At 27.1% G+C, this 27641-nt stretch overlaps 1 protein-coding gene across 1 annotated transcript in view; it reads right to left on the reverse strand.

Annotated features, from left to right (window-relative positions):
* The window catches only part of LOC136968301 (ephrin-B1-like), a 166333-nt gene extending 139319 nt beyond the window's left edge, over positions 1-27014 (reverse strand). The window contains exon 1 of the mRNA XM_067262305.1: positions 26831-27014. Within this exon, the coding sequence (XP_067118406.1) occupies positions 26831-26952 (122 nt within the window). The 5' untranslated portion in view covers positions 26953-27014. The remainder of the gene's footprint in view (positions 1-26830) is intronic.
* Between the last annotated feature and the right edge of the window lie 627 nt (positions 27015-27641).

Genomic DNA, 27641 nt, shown 5'->3' on the forward strand with positions numbered 1-27641 from the left:
ATTTTAGGGGCACCCTTTTACCCCCTTTCTCTATTGCTAGATGTCTTCTTGATTGGATCAAAGCTAAATCAAAGACTTCTAGTATATCTATAAGCCTTCGTTTTCAGACGGAGAGGCTCACTCAGTAACACGTTGAGAACATTCATTAAACTCTTTAACGAGAATTACACATAATTGCAATTAACATAAAAATATTAAAGTCCCGTATAACTATAATGTTTTAAGACGATTTTATTGTACAAAAAACAATAAAAATATTAAAGTTAACTTGCACGAAAATAATTTTTTAACGGTTTAAAAAGTGATAATACCTCTATAATTTACTAAAGTTTCCACACTACTGATAAACATATCACGTTTATTCTCATAGCTATTTGCGATAGATACATGGCAAACCCTACTTAAGTTTAATAAAAACCGACAGACATATCTGATTAAGAAATTAAACTAGATAATCAGGAAGATTTTAGATAATCGAGAAACTTTGACTTAACCACAACCGCTCTGTCATTAAAGTATATTAAGAGCGTTCAACGATTGTCTCACAAGCCTCGTTTCCACAGGAGTGATCCCGACTTCCGGTGTTGAGACAGGAAGTCGATGACACGCCACAAAATCCGCAGACAATAACAGATGCTCGGTAATTTGAACGGTCTTTCAAACATCCAAACTGAGAGATGACTGATGAGGTGGCAGAGCTGAAGACAGATTTGCGGTATATAATCTATATATCAGTTAAGATAGTCAGATTAATGACTTCTTTAATTCTACATACAAATAATACCCCCACAATGCAGCAAGTTAAAGTTTAGATATAAGTTTTACAGGAGAATTAACAGATATTAAACAGATTCTGTATATTATCTGGTTACATAAAATAAATTTACACTTACATGATATCATTAATATCAATATAATTAATGAATGTACAAAAATATCATCAATTCCAATGTGTTTTAAATATTGATTAATGGTAAAAAAAAAAATAATAATAATGCTAGGGTTAGAAAGAACAAGTTGGAATCACGAAATAGCAAACGTTATCTAAAGTATTATTTCATTAAATAATTGCTAACAATTAAACGGAATCTTCGATCGCAGTCATTTATTATATTTCTTCTTATCACTTGGGCGTTGTACAGTTTTTAATGCTATTAATAAGAAACGAATCGTCATTTTTTCCCTAAAGAATTTTACTCGATAATTATCGGATAAATACAGAATTAGAAATTCAATTTAAAATACAATTCTGTCATTTTAAAAATTAAATCTTTATTAATTCACATACTTAAATTCTATACGTTATATATTAATTTAAAGCCAATTTTATTTGTAGATAATATTTTACAACACTTTAAAAAATCTAATATAATAGAACAGTGCATTAAATTCTCGTGTAACTGAAACGTTTGCCGCATATTCGTTTAAATAGTAGAAAAGTAAATTGCGAATATGTATAATAGAAAATTGATTTATAATATCAAAACTAATCATAATTTATAAAAATCTTTTTTTTTATTGCTATATAATAGACGAGTCATTAAATATAGATAAGAAGGCAATCGTACTTCCATTTCAAATTACTAAATTAACGCGTGGGTTTTTATATGGAAAAAAATCAAAATTAAATATGCTTTTTGAATATAAATTAATTAATTAATTTATTGATAATTTAAATTTTCAAAATAAAATTATATTGGAATATATTTAAAAGATTTGCGTTAAAACTATATTTGATATGATTATAACCTAGAGATAGGTTATGTATATGTTGTATTAAACACTACAAATGTATATAATACAAAAATAAATAAATAATATACTGTATATATATATATATATATATATATATAGCCTATAGGCATTATATTAAATAACAATTAAAAATTTAGTAATATCGCTGTTTATTTATTTAAAACTTCATTTATAAACCAGACTTCTACAATAAGCGCTTTATATTTGGAATTTTTTATGGTGTATTAAATATAACATAAAATTCTAAGTATATGTCCTAAGGCTATATTTTGTTCTATTAAAAACCTATCTGAAAATAATTATAAAATTTTTCACGTATAGTTTAGCTGTTTTGCTGATATTTAATTTAAACTGTAATAAAAACAAGCTTTGGATTTAGTAGAATAAATGTCAGAATGACAGCATCAATTTGCTTAAAATACCTACAAGTACTGTACTGTACATCATGTTATCGACAATTTAATAAATGTACTGTACAACGAGTAATTTTTATGTACTATACAGTACATTTACATTCGTATCAAGCCATTTGTATCTGATTTACTGAAAATTACATAGTAAAAATATTCGGTAGCTTATTAAATTGCTGTTTTGATTTATCTAGTTTCCCGCATTATATCAGTAAAAAGTGTATAATAAACAATTCATTATATTTATGTAAACCTTCTTTTTTCTTTATAAAGTGGAGACGAAGTTAATACTGATTGGTCTGTGTAAATAATTTTAAAAAATCAATTAATTTTACATACATTAGATAAAAGTAAATAACAAAATTAACTTATTGTATGCGAGCATTTAAGATTTTCTGAAGAACAAAACTAATCAAGTTTAATGTGTATTCAAAAACACTAATCTTATGTGGAAAAATAAAAGTAGTCTGAATATAAACAACTATTGTTATATAAAATGTAATTGAAATATTAACTTTACAATTTCACTTCTCGAATTTTTGCGTAAAGCAAAGTTTTGTGAGTCTATTATTATTAGTTGAGTGAACATAAATCATGACAATCTATCCAATAAACTATAATGCAATTATCGCTGGAACAAAAACAATTTTATTAAGACAATTGCTTTGTTAATAATTGTAATAGAATATATGAGAAAATAAGACCTAGAGAATGAATATTAAATTATGTTCTGGCAATGGCAAAAGGCTATTAAAAGTCTTGTTTTCTGTCGCTGCAATGATTAAAATGAGTTGAAGAAAAGAAGTTTTATATTATTTCACATAAAACTTTCAATTGTTGTAAACAGGAATTCATTGGTCTTTTTTAATCTGTCAATGATAATCCAGTTTTGATAATTATTATACTAGAGACTTATGTATTTACCGCGAATTTCATGGTACTCGTAGAGCAATAGGTAGGCCCTATCGTACCGAACTGTATTGTACAGTACATCACGAATCGTGCGTAGGTAGTTTGTTGAAATTCCTTTCTTAAGTCAAAAGAAGAGAGAAGTGAGATTGATCACACTCCATCAAATGAACTTACGACATCTAAATGTAGCTGATGACAAGATGCCTTGAGCACTTATTGTTGAGCAGCATCTGGAACACCTGCTGGAAGGACAAAGGGATTGTCCTTTGTATGCTCCTGACAAGCATGACATTTGTTGGCAAACATTTATTGATGAGACCTTCTTTCCCGCACCTTAAGGTCGAAATAATTCCATTATCGATATAAAGGTCGCTGGAAACAACCTTACACAAGAAGTACCAATATTGCTTGACTACCTCACTCAGTACGCTCATTAAAAATTAAAAAATAAAATTTCTTTTTGATTTATCGTATGGATTCACGGGATTAAGAAGCCATATTATCTATTTAATTATTTAAGATATATTATTCTAAGCTATTCCAATAATTTTCTCATCACTAATAATAACATTTACTGTATTTTTTATATTGTGAATGGGGGTTTATCAAGATAATTAGTTCCTGTAACAGATACTTATTATTTACTATTTTTACAAACTGCTCTTTGAACAATAAAGATCTAGATGTTATCGATCTCTATTTATAAAATAATTATCATATAGGGATTTTCAATATATTTAACTGTAATGAGAAAGATGTGATTATCATTCAGGTGACAAGTTTTGGACTATTGACAGGAAACGATATATTATTTGACAAATTATCCCAACGACCCGGTTTTCTCACTTGGAGGATAAAAGAAATGAAAATCATTATTGATAACCGATCTTCTTCAACATTTCTTGTACCATTAATTATCGCAGAATAAATGGAAAATAATTATTAGCTGTACTTCACGTAACGAAAAAACCAATTTCTTCAGCTTAGAAAGTTAACAATTTAAAAACATAAATTAAAATCTTTCAAAATTTTAATTATACTTAAATATTGTCATAAATTTTGATGATTATCATCACGAAAACACTAAAAATTTAACAAGATAATTATCATAATTTATTTTAATTATATTAATATGCATTTCTCCTATTTATACTTTTATTATTTATCTTTTTTTCTTTCGAATTTTTTAAATATATATTTATTTGATTTAACTTTAGTATTTGTTACTCGTCGTTGGAGTATTTAAGTTTATTTAGGTCTAATTATCTTTAACAGTATTAACTAAACAAATTAAAATTATGATAACATTAATTAAAAAATTAAGTCTGAAATTAATTATAATTATTATTTAATTTCATTAATAAGGCGTCAAATGAAAGTCTTATTTCTAATTCTGTCGGCTGTTTATGCTAATTATCGAAAGGTGTACAGTATTTCATAAAATTTTGAAATGCAAAAATAGCATAACTACATGTCAAAAACCTCAGACAAGGTCGCAACCTCCGTCACATGACAGGGCGATCGTGACTTTTACTGAAGTTATACAATAGACTGAATAGAAGGATAATAAAACTAACACTTAATTTAAGATACACGAAGCTTTTTCGGTTCGTAGTGTATATTAATGCTAGTGAGTTCGAGATATATTCTTTGACCCATTATTGGAGATTACGGTAAACTTTTATTATAATTTTCAGATGAAATATATATATATATATATATATATAGAAGGGTTCTTTAGTCATGCACCGAAACAGAAAACAGACCACCACCTACCGACTGTGGTATGTGAGCAGTTAATGCTTAAATGCCCTGGAGGATACAAATGGCAGAAAGGATTAGTCCAGTCTGGAATTTAGCATTTATCATAAATACTCATCCAACTGGCTACTTTTATGCTAACTTGACAGGATTCGCGTTTAAAAATAAAAAAAAAATATATAGGTTATGCATATTATATTGCCTAATCACGTAATATTTAAACGAAGAACATTTTATGGAAATATAGATACATTTATTCTTATGTAATATATTACATAGTGTAATATTTCGATTATATAAGTTATTTTAAAATCTTTGTTTGTATATTTTATATATTTCAGTATAAAATCTTTGTATATTGGAATATAACAAGACATAAGGAACAATGGACATTGCATCTAAACAATTTATAGATTATACTTACGTAATCGTTAATCACCTAATTACATGATCTATATATATATATATATACATATACATACTGTATATGGGGAAAATTTATTCAAAAATCAATTAAAATATAACGGAATTGAATTAAAGTCTTATTTCTAATTCTGTCTGTTATATATGCTTATTATCGAAAGGTACACTTCACAAAATTACAATAAAATCTCTATACAATATCCTATGCGCTTTATACCTGCAGGCCTATATTTTAAAGTTACATAAATTAGTAAATATATATGCAAACATCTACGTAACTGGAACGAAAAATTCAATTAAAGAGATTTCAATTCTTTCGAAGAAAATCTCATTTATTATATTTATTTTATTTCTTGCCCTTACGTATAAATTCCTAAATTACGTATGTTTATTTTTGAATGAAAGCTAAATTCTATTAAATTAATTTATTTCAAATATATATTGACAATCGATATGACTTTTCGTTAGACTTTCTAGCTGTATATTTGCATTTTCCTTTGTTTCATAATTACTAAACAATGTCAATACAGTTAATAATATTATTTAATCCTAGTTTTGTATTGTAACGACTATTTGTATAGTTATATATTATATTTCATAGAATACAGTACATAAACACACATAATTTCTTTTTGTTTTTAATGTTGATAATGTCAAAGATGGATCCAGGAACAATCTTCAAATTCGAGATTATTTTGTGTAATGAAGTAGGCCTATATAATATATAAAAGTTTTATTTCTTTAATAATTATTTAAAATAATCTACTTAAACTACATAACAGAATTGAAAATCTGTAATAAAATATTAAAAGTTAAACATTATTTTAAAGAAACAATGGAACTCTTGTTAACGGTAAGAAATCCTAGAAGCGATTGCCCCTATCGTCCCTTCTAGACCTATTGAATTATGAATTATAAATTAATTTCTGAAACGTTCAAATAAGAATAAAATGTAAATACTATTGGGTAAGTACCCAATAAGATTTGCATTAAATATTGAAACTTTAAAGAGCCTTCACAATTACTTTGATTACAGAATCGTTAATAAAATTAGTCTTCTTAGGCAATTCTCTTGCAAATTTTATTATATTAAAAGCATTGTTTTAAATTCAAAGCAAATTTAACTGTGATAAAAGTCTTAGAAATTTATCAAATTTCTAAAATTAGCTCGCTATGAAACTTCAATACATTTCTAAAGTGGATGATTCTTAACGTGACGTTGTTGCATTCATCTTATCTCTCTTGCCAGAGGCTTCTTTAATATTCAAGGGGGGACAACTTTATCATTTCCGATTAATTTGTCTGAAGTTGATGTCATCGTAATGTCCCGCCTACTTTACTCAAATCTTATATGGGCGTTCCTGTTTTGTCTGCTTCCTTAGACATAAAGAACTGTTTGAAATGATTGGAGGAAATTATCTGTTAACCTTCAAACTAGGGCTTCTTAGAATAGCGTTGGTGAATATTAAAGACGAAGAATATATTATTTATCACACAAATGCTTACCCACTATAGACTTAGGCTACTACAAAGTCTATCATAAATTTTACTTGACAAATTGTTAAACACCTCTTGTTCGTACTCCAGACTTAAATCTAGTATGAAATATCTTTAATAAACTGCCGTTATGTAAATAGTTTTACGAAAAGAATATACGAAACTAGAACGATTTAGACAAAATTTCTTCTTTCCTCTAAAAAAATCGGCATCAAATTAATACACGAATACATTAAATATTCTATCTATGTCTATTTAAAAAGGAAAATTCTCTACTGAAAAATGACGTAGGTTTACCTGACATCTTTTACAAGGAATGTTGGATTATGTAAACTTTCACGGTATGCTTTATAAATATTATAATGTAGCTTTTTCACGTCTCCATATATAAATATTGCTGTATTGACTGACATTATTTACGTAGCTATTTTTCCTGCTTTAAAATGTGTAAATAAAATACGTGGAGGTATTCTTTTTATAACTTACAAACAAAATTTATGTACATAAATCAATTTCTAAATTCGAAATTTCATTTAATAGACTTTAATGAATTAACAGTAAAGAGATCAAAAGCTATTCATTTGTAGTAGTGATATCATTCGTATTATTACTTAAATGTATTGAGATTAATTTATTATTTTATGTAATACTTGAAGGGTGAGAAAACACTTTAATTGGAAATTAGAAAAACACGTGTAGCCTAAAAATAATTCCACTCCCATTTAAGATAGAGTCTCGTCAGGGTTGAAGTAATAAATCTTTAATAATAGATTTATTAAAAATTTAACAAAGAAACAATCTACTTCTTCATAAAGAGAAAAGAAAAGAGACTTAACATAGTAAAAAAATGATCAGAAATAAAATACAAAGACTTCCCAATTGGTGCAATTAAGAAAATAGCATGTTATACAAACATTTCATGCCATACAAAAAGAATGAATTGTCTACGTTGAATACAAGAAGGATCTGATTGATTAGTTAAACCAAGCTAAAAATTGATTTAACTAATTTCCAATTTTTTATTCGACGTCGATAATTATAAAAAAAAACCGAATAGACTTATTTAATGTTAAAAATATAATTCTTTAACAATGTTACGGTATTAAAATTGCGAATTCAGTGGACGTACAGTACATATGTGATTGCAACTTCTTTTAGGGAGTTGCGAGTAAATTGTTTTGTTAAAATAGAACATTGGAAAGGAAATTACTATATTATTTCAGAGAAAAAGAAGAAAAAAAGTACGGTAAATACCCTATTGCTATTTTTTTCCAGTTTACTTTCTCGAGGAAAAAAAATTGATGGATAGCACAAAGGCGAATGATTTAAGAAAATAACGTCGTTAGAAATCTTTTGAACAAAAACCATTGACGTCCGAACACATAGAGAAAAAGTACTGCACGGTAGCAATAGTTTCCTGTGGATAGAGAGAGAGTATCGGCAACTTGTAAGCAACTATTAAACTCCAAATTATTATCCATTGTATTTGTTCGTGTTTTTACAGAAGAAGATTCTCCTCATCTTTTTATATACGCATGATTTCAATACAAGATAAAAACTAATAATTATATTAAGACATAACGTTAAAACAATATTCAAAAGTTAAAATATAAACGAAATTTTGCGATATTTATCTAGAAATAAAATTAAAATAACCGAAAATTTGGTAATAAGTTATTTTATGAGATGTTTAATAATCTAAAAGACGACTTCTTAACTTAAATGAAGCTGCAGTCTAAAGTTTTCGGATATTAAACGGCTATATATAATAATAAACATGTGATTTATTGGTTTTTTTCAGGATAAAATTGGAAATTTTTAGTTTAATTTTTACTAAAACTGCTACATTTTCTTTTATAAAATTGTGCGTAAAAATGTTCGAGTTGTTAATACACTGATTTGAATAATTTTCTTGGGAATAAAATGTAAGATGCTAATGTATAATACTTAGAATGTTATCTGCATACAGTAACAGAATTCTCGAAATTTTAATTCAAATTTACTGAATTAATATTTCGAGAGTTTCGATTGTGTAAACTTTTAACTAAATAATTCTTAAAATCTCTTTAAAATTCTTACTTAAAATTACATCAAGTTTGAAAATAATTACGATTAAGGTCAAATTATATTTTCTTTTAATTATTTAATTAAATTCATCTCGGTTTTAGATTTCCGTGAATCTACTAATTGTTGATCGTTATCACTTTGTAGATTAATTCAGGAATTTTACATCAGATAACATATATATATACCGCTTTATTGTTATGCATTGTATAAGTCGTATAAGTGTCGAATAAGATTTGCTAATTAAACTTTAGTGTTAAAAATCGAATTTTCGACCTATTCTTGACCGAGGGAAATGAGTTAACTATTCAGGAATTCTTACTATACACCCTTCTATTGTCCAGATCATGTACACACCTTTGTAACCGAACGTTTTGAAGTTCTTTGTATGATCTCCTAAGTTCAGTTAGAATGGTAGAGGACAAAAGACGTACATCAACGTGAGGAACCCATAACAATAAAAATACTTCTAACGCCTGTAATGATAGTGTTAAACGATGATTAGACTTAGGTGTCGAGTCTAAAGATAGATGCTCATGAACTCAACAACCATTCGCTTTACTATGACGTCATTGTTCATGCTATTAATGGTCATTTCCTACAAGTGCATTTTCATAATTTTTACATTTTATTTACAACAATATAAATTATTGACACTAAATTAACCTTGGCCACATTATCTGATGAAATGTAGATAAATGTACAAATAAATCTGGACGTTTATAACGTTAGATACTTGATTAATATCCGACATATTTCACTTTTGTAACGTAATGTATATCTAATGCAAATTGATAAAAGGAATTTAGATAATGATATTGTTCAAAAGTCATTAATTACATGCATTAATTTTTAGCCAACTATTAACTGTAAAAAAATGGCATATAACGCATGTGACTATACCTCCTAAGGGCATATGAAGCTTTTAAAATACATTTTTAAATGTACCCTAAAGTAATGTAAGTAAAATTCAATAATATAATAAATAAATAACGAATATTTATATATATACTGTATATAAAAAAATGAAATAGAAGCTTTCGGTATTGACACTTCCCTCTGGTAATAAAAAGTAAATTATAGGATGTTATAACAGTTTCTCGAATTTTTAAACTTTTTAACGAGGGACATAAAACAAGCAGAAGATATAAGGCATAATAATAATAATATGGATTTGGATATGGTAAATTTAAGATGGGGTAACTGATTTATAGGTTAATTGAGCCCCCAATAAGAAAACCTTTAGGCTAAATGATTACAGATATAAACAATGAAACAGAACATATAAATCGAAATTTTCGATCGAAGGATGAATCGATTATACAACTTAAGAAGTAAAAAATTGGAGATATTATAGGTCTACTTCAGTAATTCAAGAAGAAGAAAGACGAAGCGGTTTTTGTTAGTTATGACATATATGTTGTCCGTATTCTATTAGTTGACAAGGTGACGAGTCTGATAAGCCCGAGGCATTCAAATTTGACTGGAGAACGACGCGAAGGATGATGGGTAATACCTGTTATTAGCCAGTCGTCGATGACCGTCCATTTTGTCAGCGATGCCATCCACATAAAATACCAACACCTGCTAGAACGGAAGTGTGTTCGTACACGCTATAATCTATAACATCTCCGGACGAAAGAAATTAAAATTTTGCTTGTTATAAAGCTATTTATAGCAATTTTTCTAATAGGGCTGTATAATTTGTGGTTGATAAACCGATAAATTATTCCTATTAATATATCATTTGAGGTGATATATTATATTTGTAATAGACCTGTGTGGCTTCGATTAAATTTCATAAAACCTATATTTTTGAATAACTCATAAACTTCTCTGGCTTTCCTACAAAATATATGATACGACAAAATCATTTTTCTTTCTTTATTTATAGATACAAGTTTCCTTATTTATAAGGAATCTCGAAAAGATAGTGTAACATTGTTAGGCTCCAGGTCTATTTATTATGAAAATCGTGTTGTGACAAATGAAAATGTTCTGAATATTTTATATTAAACTTCTATATCTAAGCCAGATATTTCTTTATCATTTTAAAGAAATTAATAAATTTAATAATTTGATGCACACTGCAAATGCTTATATTTGAATGCTATTAGACTGTAGAACAATTAAAAACACAGGATTATATTCTATAACCGAAAACTCATGAATGGGTATATGTAGATAGAGTCTTACTAAATACAGGATATACAGTACTTTATACACAGACATTTCTATGTATATATAGACTAGTAGTTTACGTACTGTACAGATACTGTACAATAGATATAGGGAAACATAACTTAGACTATATATACATTATATTTCTTGAAGAATTTCATAAATATCATATAGTTTAGTATAATATAAAATATATAGCTCCATATAAAAGGCATTAATAAAGATATTTCAAGATATAACGTATTTGCGCGTGTAGAGTATGTAAACTTTTATATTCATTTTAGGCTATAAAATAACGTTGATTGATTATAAAGCAACGAGTTTCAAACTATTCTATGTTTTTCCTTAAAGAAATTAATCCTAATCGTAATTTAAAAGGTAATTAAATATTTTAATGGTGTTAGGATTTTAACTGGAATAGAATATTACTTTTCTGAGGATAGGTAATTCGTAATTTAATCTTAAATAATATAATTACAATATAGAAAAAATTTTATTAAATGTAATTGTTTAAAGACTCTAAAAGCGAATGCATTGGCAAGCTCCACATTTTTGGATTATTGTTATTATATTCTTTTGGTAAAATGCCCGAATTCAACCTAAGGGCTATCATCAACGATCCTAGATGATCACCACCTCGATGATACAACCAAGGTATCAATTATTAATATTATAAAAGTTCCATTCATCATCTTATAGAGGAGGAAATGCGCATTGAAAAATAAATGCTTGACGGGATAATACTAAATAGCAATTTTGCTAATTATAATGCACAAATTGGAAAATTTCAGATATATATTTATTAAAATATTCATAAGTTTTCCTTGACAGATAAAATAAGTAAAATTTATTAATTTGAAATTTTATTCATCGTCTGATGCGCATTAAAAGTCGAGTTCTTCCTAGATACAATACTTCAGTATTATCTATTTCGACGTATTAGCATTTCTTTAGCGGCTTTTGTGAAAGGTTTAACTATGTCGTAAACTACCATCTGGTATAGGACATTTTATAGGGAGGGTAGGTTACGACGCAGTTAAAAACTTTTTCAAAAACTTCTAACGAATCAACAAAAGCCTAAGAATACATCCGATTACAAAACGGTATTCATTTAAGATGCTAACTTGATCCCTGATTTATCTATATGGGCTTTAAATTAAATGGGACTAAGTTAAGATAGCGACCTCATAAATATAAATTGTTTCTATTGCTTTTATTGGAATGTTTTTCTAAAAATCAAAATGATAAATTCAATATCACTCAAACTAACTGAATTTGCAAAATGTAAAAATATCTAAAATTAAACAAACGGGCCTCAATTTGTGAAATTATATTTACTCGACAAAATATTAAAGTGTATTTTCTATATTGTCTATTTAAAATTTATAAAGAAACAAAACTAAATCTTTTAAAATAAATAAAAATTCTTTTAAAAAATTGAAATACAAGACCGAAACGTTTTAAAATTAATCTATCCACTCTAACAGATTCCATTGTTCTCGATGATTATAATTTTGTAGCTTACTGGAATTCTTCTTGAAGTAAACTAAATATTTATATGTGTTTTTTAATCTTAAAATTTGCGTTTGAAATATTTATTTGAGATATTTTCATTAAAGTTCGATTGTTAATTCTTAACTGGACGAACCTTTTGATATTTTATCTGTCTAAATAAAAAAATAGTTTTTATTTGAAACTGAAAAAATGACTGACTGATCGATAAATTTTATCCCGGAGAATCAGATTTTACTTTGACCTTTTATTTTCGACATTTATTGTTAGCATATTCTATTAACACGATCAAAATGTGTGGTCAGGAAGTTTTGAAATTTTAGGTCGAAACATTAACCCGCGGGCTTATTGGTTACGGTCTCATTAGAAGAAGCAAGATGATTTCGATAGCTAAATTGAAAGATGCACGCAAAAAGCAATTGTAAGCCCGCGAGGTATTAATAGGTATCCTACTGAGCTAGGAAAGAGCACTAGGCTACTATGGACCGTAGGTAATGATCAGTCGTACACGACCCTATCTATTAGATCCAACATGTGTGGTCCACTAGTAAAATCTACGCAATCAAAAACTTCCGACTACCAACGAATTGCGGGCTTCGAATCCCCGAGGCAGCACGTGAAGAATATTCTCCCCGTGATATATACGGGTAAGAGACTAGGGGTCAAGAATTTCTCCCTTCTGGTGTTACTGTGCCACATGGTTATCCCACCGGCGGTAACTGGTTAGGTGGTTCTTAATGATTTCTCTTGTTTGTCTTACTTTTCAGATTTTTCTCCGGTTAAAAGAAAGATTAAAATGTTTTTCTTTAGTACATTTTCTTCCTATTAAGTGATTTTTGCAAATTATACGTTGACCACAAAATCGAATATGATATAAACAAAATACGTTCAAAATTACTTATGTAAACATTTACTGTACTTCTTCAAACAATTTTTCACTTTATATTAAATATATTTTAGATAAAGTAACGGTCGAATTGTTAAATTCAAACATATAATAGTTTTACAGTCAAAATTTGTATTGTAATATGACAGTGAAGAGGGGAAGAAAAATACACGTATTACTTTAATAAATGATATTTCATAAGGGGGGAGCTTATTGTCAGATCTGTATACTTTGTTTCGTGTACAGTACATTAAATATAACACTTTATGCATACGTAAATTAAATAGAGTATTGGTTTATTTTCCGGTTTTATTTAAGAATTTGAAGAATATACAGGCCTAAATTGAAGATCATATAATATTTATGAAAAGTATTCTTAAAGAAAAATAACAATTGATGTGAAATAGAACGGAAAATTTAAAGATTTTCTGAAATATTCTTATTTCTTTTCTTTCTTATTCCAAATATTTATGCTTATGAATAAGTAATCGATGGATTTTTCTGAATAATTCTATATAATTATTCGTTAAAGAACTAATAATAAATTTGCAGAAATAAAGAATGTACGTATATATTTAATTATATACATTCAGAAACAAAAATTAATTATGTTTAGAAAGAAAAACAAATGAATAATACAGATTATCTGCAAATTTTTAAATTAGCCAAGTATATTTTTCTTCTTTGCAATAGAAAACAAAACAGAAAAGAATGACATTTGTTACAAAATATCATGCCATAAATAACGTCTCAGTTATAAATTACTTGTTTTATTTTCAAAGAATTTCAAAAATAAATTTATCAACGACGAAAAACAAAAAAAAAATTTATTGAAAAATTAGAAAGAAATGTCAAAAGTTACAATTGTACATTGTACAAGACGGATGAAGTGTGTATATATTTTAAACAGGAGAATTATCCTCGGAAAGAAGAATCGCAGCCTGTCACTCGAAGATGTCTCGTCAAATTATAGCTACAGCAATGACGTCTCCGAGAAGGACAGTGGCGCCAGCTGCCGACGGTATCTTCGTTACTGATTGAAATCGCAGGTGAAATCGTGCTCGACAGTGTCTTTTATGGTACTCCCGATCGGAGACGATCGGGTAATGATATTAAGCATTTTTTTAAATATTTTATAAATGGCATTTTGTACGCGATTAGATAAATTTGAAAGAAGAAATATGGCGCTAAAGTTTGATAATAAATATTTACAGATTCTCTAAATATTCACTTAGAAAAAAGTACTGATATACCTAATGAATATTTCAGCAGTTTCGATTAACTAGAAATACATTTTTTTTCCCCTCAATTTTATTTGACCTCCAGTTTTTATTGATCAAATTACAAAATTAATATTTCATAAATGTTTATCTAAGAAAAAAAAATTCTATAATGATGCTGAACATTTGTTTTATAATATATTTTTATTTTTTTATTTTTTTGGAAAAAAATTAAGAAAATTGACAAAAATTCATCATTAAAAACTATCGCTATAGAAAGATATGTCGACTGGAAGAAAAGATCGTAAGAGAATCGATAGTTTTATATTAAAAAAAAATAATAATAAAATAAGAACTAGCTGCAGCTTTCTAGAAAAGTTTAATTTTCTTCTGAAGCAATTTCTTAAAGAAAGGAAAAAAAATGATGATAATAATAGAACGAAGTTTAGATTTACGAGGTTCTTTTACAATTTAAATTAATAAATTATACGCTTCGTGATGCAATTTGCTTCAATTACTACTGATTTCAATTAACCTCATCTATTTTACTTTAGGATAAATTAAATAAAATAAATTCCAAGGGCAAGAAATGTGTTGAGCAACCTTTATAGTTATCTATTACACGTCTACGGGTGCAAGGTCTGGAGCCTCCTATTCCACTCAAGACGTGTTCCCCGACACTGCACGAACCATTACGAGGTAAATGTGGGGTGGAAGTATAGGTCTGAACCAGTCTGTTATTGTTTTAAATAGCTGGGTCGGTCGATAGTAGACTTTCCTTAGGCCAGTGTTAATGGCAGGTGTATGGTTTGCTTCACAGAATGGGTCATTACAAAAGAATTGCTTTTCACTGTACCATACCGATTCTAGATTATCCACCCTTCTTACATCTGGGTATGATCATCTAAGAAACTATAGGCGCATTTTTATTGCAAGATTTTAAATTTTTCCATTCCGACATAATATAAACTAATACCCGTAAAATTATCATACAATGTTTCATTTTATCATGTGTTTTATATCTTCGATAACTTTTCAAATGCGAAAAAATCATTTAAAGAAGATAGTAAACTAAAGAAGCATAAAATTTTATTATAAGTTATATATATATAATATATAAACAATAAATGTTTTGTTGTATGACACTCATCTTATGATGACACAAGACAGAAAGATGAAATAGGAATGAACAATGATCTCTTTGTATATGTGTTCACTTATATAAGTATACAAAAGAAGGTTATGTTACATATTCCAGATAGCCGTTGATTTATTGTTTGTTTAAACTAACAAACTATAATACTCTTGACACTCCAAGTATGATTGAAATGGCATGGACCTCTTACATACAGTCAGCGTTAATTAGTTTCGATTTTAAAGAGTTACATTGCATTTAGTAAAGCCGATATGATTTATTCTACGATAAAAACGGTACAAATAATAGAAAATATGTGTTAATATTGAAAGTGCAATTGAAATTACAATCGATTCAAATACAGATTTCTAACAAATGAAGATAAAACACGGACGAAGACAATACGACATCAATAAACTATTAAACTAAACAATGAAAGTTCCGGAGAAATTTATGACAAGAAACGTACTCAAAATACTTTATAAAATTAATTTTTTTAATACTTTATCATTGTTATTTAAAAATTGAAAAGTAAATAAATAGATAAACACAGCCTATACACGCATTTCAATACACAAGCAAATAAACAAATGCGAAACAAACTACGATAAATGGAAGTTTCAACAGGCAATTTTTATCTTTTAAAATAATAGATATGAATAACATTTCCTTTCATTCTACTACGTTTAGATATAAAATGAAAGTAATTAGATTATTAACTATATAAATTCATTAAATCCTATTGAATTATAACATTTTAAAATTACAAATATAAAGAAAATAAAGAACGAAAAAACAAAATAATAATAACTTAAACTATTGATTATTTTTAAAAGAAGCTTATGTAAAAGTTCTGTTTATTTTTTATTATTATTTTTAGTTTTTTTAAAAGTAATTTCAAAATTGAAACAATTAATTTAAAACAAGCACGGAAAAAACATCAAATTAACTTCGTTAAATATGTTTTCGAAGCAATATAAATTTTACTTAAACGTTTCTTTTGTAATTAAAACTGAAGAAAGAAACATAATAAACCGAGTAGGTTACAAAAATTAGTAGAAACTCCGAGCTTAATTATAATTTTCTACTCGACGAACTTATGCCGAGTCACAACCGGTACTGAAAGATGGAAAAATAATTTCTTTCTGCATTGTTATGTAATGAGCAGTTCGGTTTCTACTCAATACATTCGGCAAACAACTGTATAGGTGTAAACTGCTTGATAAAACATGCGAGTACACGACGAAACAATATTATCAATCAGCGCTTAATAAAAAGGTAGATAGTTAAATAAAAAAAATAACAATCGCGAATTAAAAATAGGAGAGTGACAAAATGCTAATATATGCAAAAATATCGAGCGGCGATAGAAAAAAAATACAATGAGAATGCAAATATCATTATCAAAAAGACGATGCTGACTGAGATAATCATCTATTATAGATTTAAAAATTGTCAATAGAATATAATTAAAAGTATATAGCCTTATATAGTGTACGAGGTATGCGTACAAGATAAGATAGAATGCGAATTACTAAAGAAATAAAGCGTGTTACACTTGAATGAAATAGGTTCGTTAACTGAAATTTGAAAAGCGTAACTGACAGACAAGAGACGAAATTTTTTCACGTTCGCTAAAACTAAATATTAAACAGTTCTTTTTCCATTTTTACTAAGAAAATAACATCTAAATTAAGCTAAATTTAACGGGAATGTAAGTCATTTTCACTCTCTATATTAAAAAAACAGTTGTAATTTAGGCCTATATAAAAATCTACCAAATATGTACAGTACATATTTAATATTTTCCATACATATTTCGCTTTAAATATATTGCCTACGCGAATAACTATAGGCCAAGATGATAATGTTTTATATTAAAGGAAAACTGTATTATAATTATCTAACATTGTGATTGCGGCAGTAATTAATTGTGTTTAGCAAAATTTTAAATTTCCATTAAAGTAAATTACAATAGGGAAATGCACAAATAATAACAAAAAAAAATGTAATATTTAGTAGGATTGTAAAGAAGAAAAAAGAGTAGAAAATGAAAGATAAAATAAGATCTTTGATAAAAACGTTTAAAAGTTGGAAGAAAGACAAATGCAAATAAAAGTGTATATCGATTAACATTTGGTTGAAAGATAAAGACTGGGATTTAGAATGAGAATAGAATTGAATAAGATAAAAGGAGGATGTTGGAATTTTAAAAGAATGGAAATGGATTCTTCTTTTCAAGCAGAAGAACTAGAAGCTAAAATATGATTACCAAAAAAGAAAGGGAGTAAATAACATTATTCTCCTCAATAAAATGAAATTATGTCAATATAATGCATGAAAATTGTACGTTAACTGAGTAATAAATCGTTAAAAATTAAGATTTTTAAACGATTGTACAGACGAGAAAATAATGTCGAAAGAGATTTTAACGAAAGAGAAAGCGCTTTATAGCCTAATAATAAAAAAGCTACAGTGCTAAATAAATATAAAACAAGCCCTGCCTAAAGAAAATATTAACTTAATATAAATAGAGAATAAGATATTTTTGAATGACGAAAGTCTCTATTCTCTATTCATAACTGTTGCAGTTTTCGAATGAAGCGTAAAGTAATAGAGTAATTTGAATCGTTAAAAAGATAAATAAAAGTATTTTTTAAAAGAAAATTCAGCTAACGAATTCAGAAATAACTTAATTTTGTAAACGAATAAGAAAATTCCATGAGAATACAAATTAGTTTTAAGGAAGAGAACAGAGTTTAAAATATAAAGCAGGGTTTTGTTTTTCGTATAGAAAGAACACCGAGAAAAATACAAATTTAATGTTCACAGAAAAGAAAGATTGCAATTATTTTGTGTTTTATACTGTAAAATTAATGTAATTAAACGAAAAACTGTGTTAAAAACAATTGGAAAAATACAACATAGTTGTCTGTTGGCAAAAAACTGATTTATATAAAATATAATAAAATTGGTCATATAATAAATATGAAGTTTTATTATATGAAACACAGAAAAACTGATAAATATCTTTAGGTAGGTATATTTGAAGTAAAATAATCAATTAAAGACTATCATTAAGATATTAGTACAAGAACAATATGTGTTTTATTATCAATTAAACGTATGATTCAGAATGCGCACAATGAATTAATTATCTAGAATAATTCTAGAAAAAATTAAAGTAACAACTTACATGATATAAAATCTTAAGTTCTTGAACGAGCAAAAATTTTACGTTTAATTTAATGACAGCAAATACTGTCATTTGATCAATTTTGAACTTTAAAATTCCTGTGGAAAACAGTTATTAAAAACTACAGTTTATAATCTTGGCTTTTTTACTTCTGAATCCTTAATATTATACAGATAAACTTTCATACAAAAAAATATTAATTACTTTGAAAATGAATTCGTTAATCCTATTAAACATTTAAATTGAGAATTTATTAGTTGTATTTTTAACTGCATAACCTTTACTAATCTAATCAGAAGCATTAAAATATTTTAAAAGGTTTTTTTTAATGTTAAATTTCAAAGCTAGAATATTTATAACAACGAATTTATATGTAAGTTCCGTACAGGAGCACCTCGCATAATAAATACTAATAAATTTTATAGTAATCTTGTTAATAGAATATTTGTAGGATCTTTAAGTAAGGACGTTTTATAATAATGATAAAAATATATCAAAATATAAACAGAATAGTTTAATTAATATTACGATTTAATTAAATTAATATTACGTACAAATATAAATTTTATAAATTCAAAATAATACATCTATTTATTTAGAGTCTGCGCTTACAATGTTTTAATTAATTTACTCAATTGAAAAATTAATCAAAGAATAAGCCTAGACCTATGTGAATATTAATTTATTACAAGTGTTCTTCTTATTCGCTTGGAAAATAAAGTATTCTGTTTGACGTTTAGAAAATAATATCGAATATTTTCCAAATATCAAGAGGAACTTTATAATATCTTTTGAAAAATATACCAATATAAAATAACAATTTTCCTAAGAGATTTTTTGACTTTGATATTTTAAAATGTAACGAGATAGGTTACTATCTATCCCGTTTTATTAATGAAATACATATTTTATACTTGAACATGTTTATTTTAATCTATATGTTAGACATACGTATACAACGCGATATTTTGTTGTTTTATAAACCACACTATAAAGAAACAGCAATAAATACTAAATCTATTATAAAAATAAATTATATAAACAAACCTCAATGTGATATAGAGTTTCAATAACCTAAATTAATTGCAATTACAGTATATAAAGTATGCATTATAATAACGCACGTAACTCTTCATATACATATTAATATACCCGACGTTCATTATTACTTTCAATTAACTTGTTTAATATGATTTACATAATCTTAGATTATTCACAAAATTTAAAAATCTTATTTGAAAAATTTAAGTATATTTATTAAAATCCCAGAGGGAATTTTAAATCACGTCAATTCCATCGAGTTGATATATCAAAAATTTATTACACTAATATATATATATAAAAAAAAGAAATAATGATGTAAAAATAAAGTCACATACACTAACAAACAAGTCGAAATTGAATATATGAATAAAAATGATAGAGTCTGTCGTCAGAGAATTTTCACAAATATTTTAAACCGGATCGATAAAGGAATGTACACAAAACGAAAGTGATACTGGATGGGAACTGTCAGCAATGAAACTTAAAAAAATAAAAAATAAATAAGGAAAAAAGAAATTTTTGAAACTTTTATTAAAAGAAAGAATGCATTGTATAAATAAACAATAAGAATATTTCCAATTTATAAGAGAATCTCGGTAAAATACAAACAAATGTAGATAGACCACACGCAAAGCATGAAGGAAGAGAGAGATTACACAATAAGTTTTTTTTTCTTTTATTTAATTTTATTTTATACAAGTGAAGTAGTAGTTAGAAAGTAGAGAAAAATAACTTTACGTATACCGAGTTTTGAATAAATTAATATATCCTGTACGGTAAAATTTAAGCAGAGATGAAGACAATGTAGTAAATAAATAAATGTATTTCGTGTTATAAAGGATCTTTGCCTAACCAGAAAATTACTTAATGAGCATTTTAGGTTAATGATTTCGTCACAAAAATAAAATAATCGACTTCTACTTAAAGTTCGGAAAACAAAATACAATATATATATCAATATATAAATTTTTTTTATTAAATATTTCATTATGACTCAAAGGCACTGAATATTTAAAGTGTTAAGATAATAGAATATTAAATAAAGCAAATTTTGCACTTGTAATGTATGCAATGATATATAAAAGACATATTCTTTTTTATTGAATATTGTATCATTTATATGAAATATCTGCCGAAATTTTCGTATTCAGTTAATAATTTACGAGAATAAAGAGAACGAATTTATTATGCAGTAATAAGGACGTAAATCTATAAATAGTTGTTATATTTATTCCGTAGCAATCTTAGTAAACCGTGTGTTAAAGGTAATAAAATTTCAGAACGTAGAAGTTTCATAAAATTTTAATATGATTAGGGTGCCAAGTACTGTATTTTAAGTAATTTAGCCTACACCGATGATAATTTTGTACTTTGTTTTTTAATTTGTGAATATTTAAATCGAGTGTGTTACGTTCAATATTCATTAAGGAATTAAATAATTGTTTTTTTTATTATTTAATTTGACTTTTTACAATCGTATAAATCTTACGTTACAACGATGTATCTAATGATTCAGACACATCACCGTTAATCAGTTATGAGATTATTTTGTTTATATACAAAGTGCAGATGTTATTTTAACCCACTATCGACCCATTCACTTATATACATGCCTCGTAGAATAGAATACGATATCTTGTTTTTATTTATTTATTTGGTATTTGAAGTAAAATAAGCTTAGATTATTTTTGAATAGAAGCTTATAAAAACGTTCCAAAACAAAATGGGTAAAGAGAAATCAGAGATGCTTTCTCTTTTATTCAAAAAATAAAAAAAAATAAAATATATATAAATAAAAAAAGAAGAGAATCTCTTCTTTCGACGTTCGAGAAACGTATTGGATTTAGTCAGATCGACAGATTTTGGTGCCGAACTGACTGACTTCATTCACTCTTTTACTTCTCGACGAGAAAGGAATGGTTATTAGAGTGATGGCGCCACCTAGGAACCAGTCGTCAACTATATATAGAACACGTATCTTTCTCGACCTACAAATAACACTATCGATTTTACGGTAACCCAAGACATTACCGTTATATCGATAGAGTTTTTAAGGAAGATCGAGGAATTCAATATATTCTCCTCCCCTTTATTGTTTTTTACAATTTGAAAAGAATTGCGTTTTATCGCAATTGTTGTTCGAAAAAAAAAAGTTAAACACAGCGGCGCTACATTCTTAATACTACTAAAACTGTTAGCATTCTTACATACAACAGGTTATTTAACACGACGTAATGAAATCCAAGATTGAAATGATTACGTAGGTTTAAACTAAACGAAAAAACAAATATTTTCTACGCTTCGGGATATGTAAATTACAAATAAATAAGATAATAGTTTATAAAAAAAAACCTTGGTACAATTTAAGCAATTTAAACTCGAAACGTTTTGAAATTTCAGTGGAAAAATCGCCGAAGAAGAGGATTTGTTATTAAAGTTAGAAAATTATGAAGCTATTAGATACAGCGATCAGTAGGTGATGATATCAAATAGCTCATTATCATTGGTTGAATGATGCAAATGTCAATCCGTCCTGTTATCGAAATTTATTATAACTTAAATAAAAGGTTTGCCTTTACAATTTTCACCATGGGACAGAGTGTCAATTATTAATAAATTTAATATAACGAATGATTTCGCTGATAAGTTATGAAGGAAATTCGAAACAATAGTAGTATTCGTAATGAGAAATAAAAGTAGATCTTACTTAATTTTTCAAATTATAAATAACCGAATCCATTTGTACCAATCGAATGTCATTGAGATGAGTTGTCATTTTGCTATTCGCTCTAGGCTCACGAGATGCCACAACTATTCCATTTTCGAGGGCGTGTCCTAAACACATCAGGTGTTTCGTCTTAACCGAAAATCTTTCATAATCATCACCTGGACAAACCAATCGATCATAATGTCGATTTTTATTGCTTCGGGCCATGTAGAAGAGACCTGCCTTCAGCGCTACTAATTATTAGTAGGTAATGGAGAGGGATGCCTAGTGTTTGGTAGTCCTCCCTTTTTTTTATTACCTGCCCGTTCTCTTCCGTTCAACCGAGTAAAAAAAATTGCTGACGAACACGCGAAACGAAATAGGCAAATGTCGCTTCCAAAAGTTCAAAATTAAACAAGATAATGGAATTCGTACCCCGACTCCAAACTCGCTCCAAGTGTTAATGAACGATTTAGGATTTAATTAAATAACGTATTATAAGACCATTGGCCAACTTTCTATGTAAGATCTGTCGTATAATTTGACGTATAAAAAGGGCTTCGGTATACACTGATGGACTACAGAAGTATGCAAATATTCATAGTAAATCTGGACTTATCCTTCTATGTTCTTAGCTCGATAATCATAATATTTCATCTTAATGTTTCGATGCGGAGCGATCAGTAGGCGACAGGACGGAGTCTGCACATCGATCGGAGGCAACTATCGGTGTCAGGACACAGAAAGAGAAAATCTTTACTCTTTCAGACTAGATGGCGCTGTGGATGGAGAAGAAAAGTCCAACCATGCACTTCCGTAAGGACAATTGATTGCCGTTTACCGCCCAACTGTCGCCCAACTGTCAGTAATTGATTTGTTGCATTGTTACAATACATGGAAAATTAAATTTAATTAATTAAAACTGCGTTTCTTTTAATTCGCTAAATAACGCATTAAGAACTAGATTTTACAGGCTGATGATTTACTCCGCTTCTAAGTAAATTGAAGTTTTTAAATAAGTTGAGGGAATTATTTTTAAAAGCGATATTCCAGTAATATATTGAATCAATTTATTAGTATTATTCTGATAAAAATAAAATAAATTTTAGTTTTATTTATATCCATCCGGAGGAAACTTTATGCTAACAAAAGTAACAAATGGAATAGTTAAATATTAATAAGATAAATTTATAATTTAAATTAAAATTCGAATTTTCACTAGCAGAATTTTAATTAAACGCCATTTCGTTTATTAAAACAGCGATAAAAATACTGAATCTTTACAAAGAAATACAAAGTTTTTTTTTCGGCTTTTAAGTCTTTAAATTATTGATCATCGGCGCTTGTTTCTTGCATTATTAGAAGATTATGTTATTAACGATAAAAAAAAGGGAAAAAATTTATTTTGAATCGATTATAAATCTGATTTATTCTTATTTCAATGACAGTTATTCTTATTCATGAAAGTTCTTTCCACTCGAGGAAGCGGATTTTGATCACTTGGTAAGATTTTCCACAATAAATTTTATTTTTAACACTCTTTAAAGATTTTTTACTTATATATATATGTATAAGAGCTGTATTCTAATCTTTTCTTTCTTCAGTTTTCTCTATTTTAAATTTCATAAACATTTTCCCGATCTTACAAAGAGATGAAACAGAACAATGTGTTTTTCCGAATATATTACCCTTTTTTAGATAACTTATAATCAAAATCTGATAGAATATATATAGAATTTACTTCTTAAACATGCATAATTCTATGATAGAAAGATTATCTATAATATAATTATTATGCATAAAATAAAGTTAATTAGCATATAACTTATTATGTGTATATTTTAATTCGACAAATATATTCGTATTTCACACAGAAAACGTTATAAATATATACAAGCGCACGTATAAGAAGTTACTAGTCTAACCGATTCCATTGATAAATTGTAATCTAAATGGGATTTAATTCAAATGTTGTGGAAATTTAAATGTTTCTTTTTTTTAATGATTCTAAAGGTGAAACTATGCGAAGTTTAAGACTTTGATTATGCAATTTTTCTATTTCGATCGATGCGTAGTTATTCCAGAAGCGGGAAGATTCTCTTTGAAACTTTATAAGTTATCTGCATTAAAAGTTTTCGACTTATTGATTAGCAAACGTTTAGAAATCTGCTTTATATATTTCCACAGTTTTCGTTGCCAACCTTTGCATTTGCTGGAAATTTAGTTTATCGTATCTGTCACTCGTTCTTCATCTTAAAGGCACCGATAGTGCCGATCGATTTGAATCACTAAGAATTTTCAGTAAATATTTTTGATTCACTATGTTTTTAATTAAACTGTATTTTCTAATTTGTGTTTTGGATGTGTTTATGATGCATAAGCATAATTTCTAATTGGAAAAGTTATTGAGTGAACGTAAAGTAACTTCTAGTTGGAAAAATGATTAGCAGAATAATGATACTTAAATGATTTTTCTTCAAATCATTTTGTACAATATCTTTTATTTACTCTCTAATGTTTTCCATGGGATTTGAAGCGTTAATGGTTGCAGGCTATACTCTATAAAACGTAATATTAAAGTCGTATTAATAATATTTCCTTTTGTAAAAAAATGAGTAAAGCAAATAGAGTGTAAACGTAATTTGAAGGAATTATATTTTAATGAAATATGAAGAAATAGTTTTAAATTCGATAAATTCATATTTTAATAAGTATACATTCGAATAAATACAAATAAAGTAACTTTTTAACTAGAGAAGTGGTATTAGACTCGACGTTAAAGTAGTTAGAAAAGAAAAAAATCGTAGCTATATTTGTTAAATTTAACACCCTCGGTGGGCAATGAGGTACTGTGCACTAACGGAATAGATAGATAGCAGACTATTGTTCAGCTTCGACCTCTTACCGGATTAAATATTATTCCTGGATGAGAAATAGGTGACCTGCAATATACCAGGTTAAGCCACGCTCTATAGGTGCAAATTGGAGACATTCTTTTCATCGTACATCATTTTCTATTTAGCCACACTAACGTGCGATTCTCCAACCACAATTACTGCATTTCCAATAATTCAAGTATTAAACGGATCTCGTTCGTTAGACCACACAATGCACTCTAATTGATTTGTTGTAGATTCTATTATATGATATAAGAGTTAATGCCTTTTTAACGAATAATAAAATAATTTTTTTATTAAATGTGATTTAAAAAATCGATAGAAAGTCATGATAAATGTATAAGATTAATGTTATATAGCCAATAGCGCTTATATGCTAGAGATAACGTGCGTTAATTTTTATAATTTAAAACATTGTTTTTAAGTATTAAATATTAATAATAATTACAGTTTTATTTAAAAATTTTACCAGCATTTTAATTAATTTTTTATCTCAAAATATTTATTTTAATGTCGAAATAGTTTTCAACAGTAATAAATATTTTCGAAAATATCACATTTACCAATTTATTTATATAAAAGGAATAGACTAAATAATTTTAAAATGTTTAAAAAAATAAAGTCTGTATTATATATTATTCTATAATTCCTTGGGATAAAGTGAATCATTTTTAATTATTAAAATATTAAAGTTATTTCATTAATTGGTAAATTTAATAAAAATCAATTAAAATATTATTTATACAAGTTTAAAAAGAAAAGTTTTTAAAACTTTTCCCATTTTTCTTACTAAAATCTTTCAGATTTTTTCAACCGAATATCAAATCGATAACACAAGACACTTCTATTTTTAAACACATAAAATTATACTAATAATTAATGTGTATTTATTTTGAAATTCTTTACTTAAACACAGAATTAAAAAAAGAAAAAAAAAAAACAATTGAAATGTGCAGGTTATAAAGTTAGACGACTATAAAAGTTTAAAAACAGATTTTTCATCACATTATATATATATAAAAAAAATAAAAAATTAAAAAAAAATAGACCGTTAACATGTTGAATGTTGAATTATTGCCAAATATTACGTACAATTTTTTTCATTTATACGTAAACAAACATAATATATATATATATATATATATATATATTTCTAATTACTGTAAAGTTTTTAAATAAATGAATGACATTCTTTGAGAATGTTTATAAAAAGTATTTAGAAAAACTTACATTGGATTAGTGGTGTTCCAATACACGGTAAATAGTTTTCTCCCATCGACGTTTAAGGAATCGTAGATGATAATCAATGATAATGTCACCATGTGCAATGTCAGGATACTAAACCAGCCCATGTCTTCAACAATGACAACCTTCACACTGTCCAGAACAGTCACTTCGTAATAACCGGCTGACCTCGTGTATTTCCGAAACCCCTCCCACCTGATGCTAAAGCGACCTGCTGCGGTAAAAGTCAGAACTATGAGTATGCAACATGCTATTACGTCATTGCATATGAATGTTAACAAATATTTTACATTCTCCCCTCAATATCACAGTTTTTTTTCACTCGATTTTAAACATCTTACTTCGTTTTCGCTATTCAAATATATTTAATTACAATTATACTAATTACGATCAAATTAAAACGTTCTGTTATTGTAATTAATTATGATTTAATTGTCGTTTGAATATAATTACGAACGAAACACATCTATTTTAATATATATTATCGTTATTTATAAAATTACAAATGTCAACTTGTAGTATATGAAACACGAGAAATAATGCACGTGTAATAATGAAATTAACGTATTTAATACACCTTTAATCAAATGCTTACAAAATGTAATATTAAACTGTATTTTTAAGAGTTAAAAAGTACATTTTTACAGTTTAGTTCCAATTTTGTTTTTCAATTAGGTTTTTCGAGTGTTTTTAAATTAATATTTGTGTGAAAAATCCTGTTATAATGCTTTTCTTTATGGAGTAAGTATACTTGAAGCTTAGTTTAAAAAGTTTTTGTGTGACGACGGCCTTCGAA

Source organism: Centruroides vittatus, unplaced genomic scaffold (assembly GCF_030686945.1).
Source record: "Centruroides vittatus isolate TY-2023 unplaced genomic scaffold, ASM3068694v2 contig_1427, whole genome shotgun sequence".
In the NCBI taxonomy this organism is placed as follows: Eukaryota; Metazoa; Arthropoda; class Arachnida; order Scorpiones; family Buthidae; genus Centruroides; species Centruroides vittatus.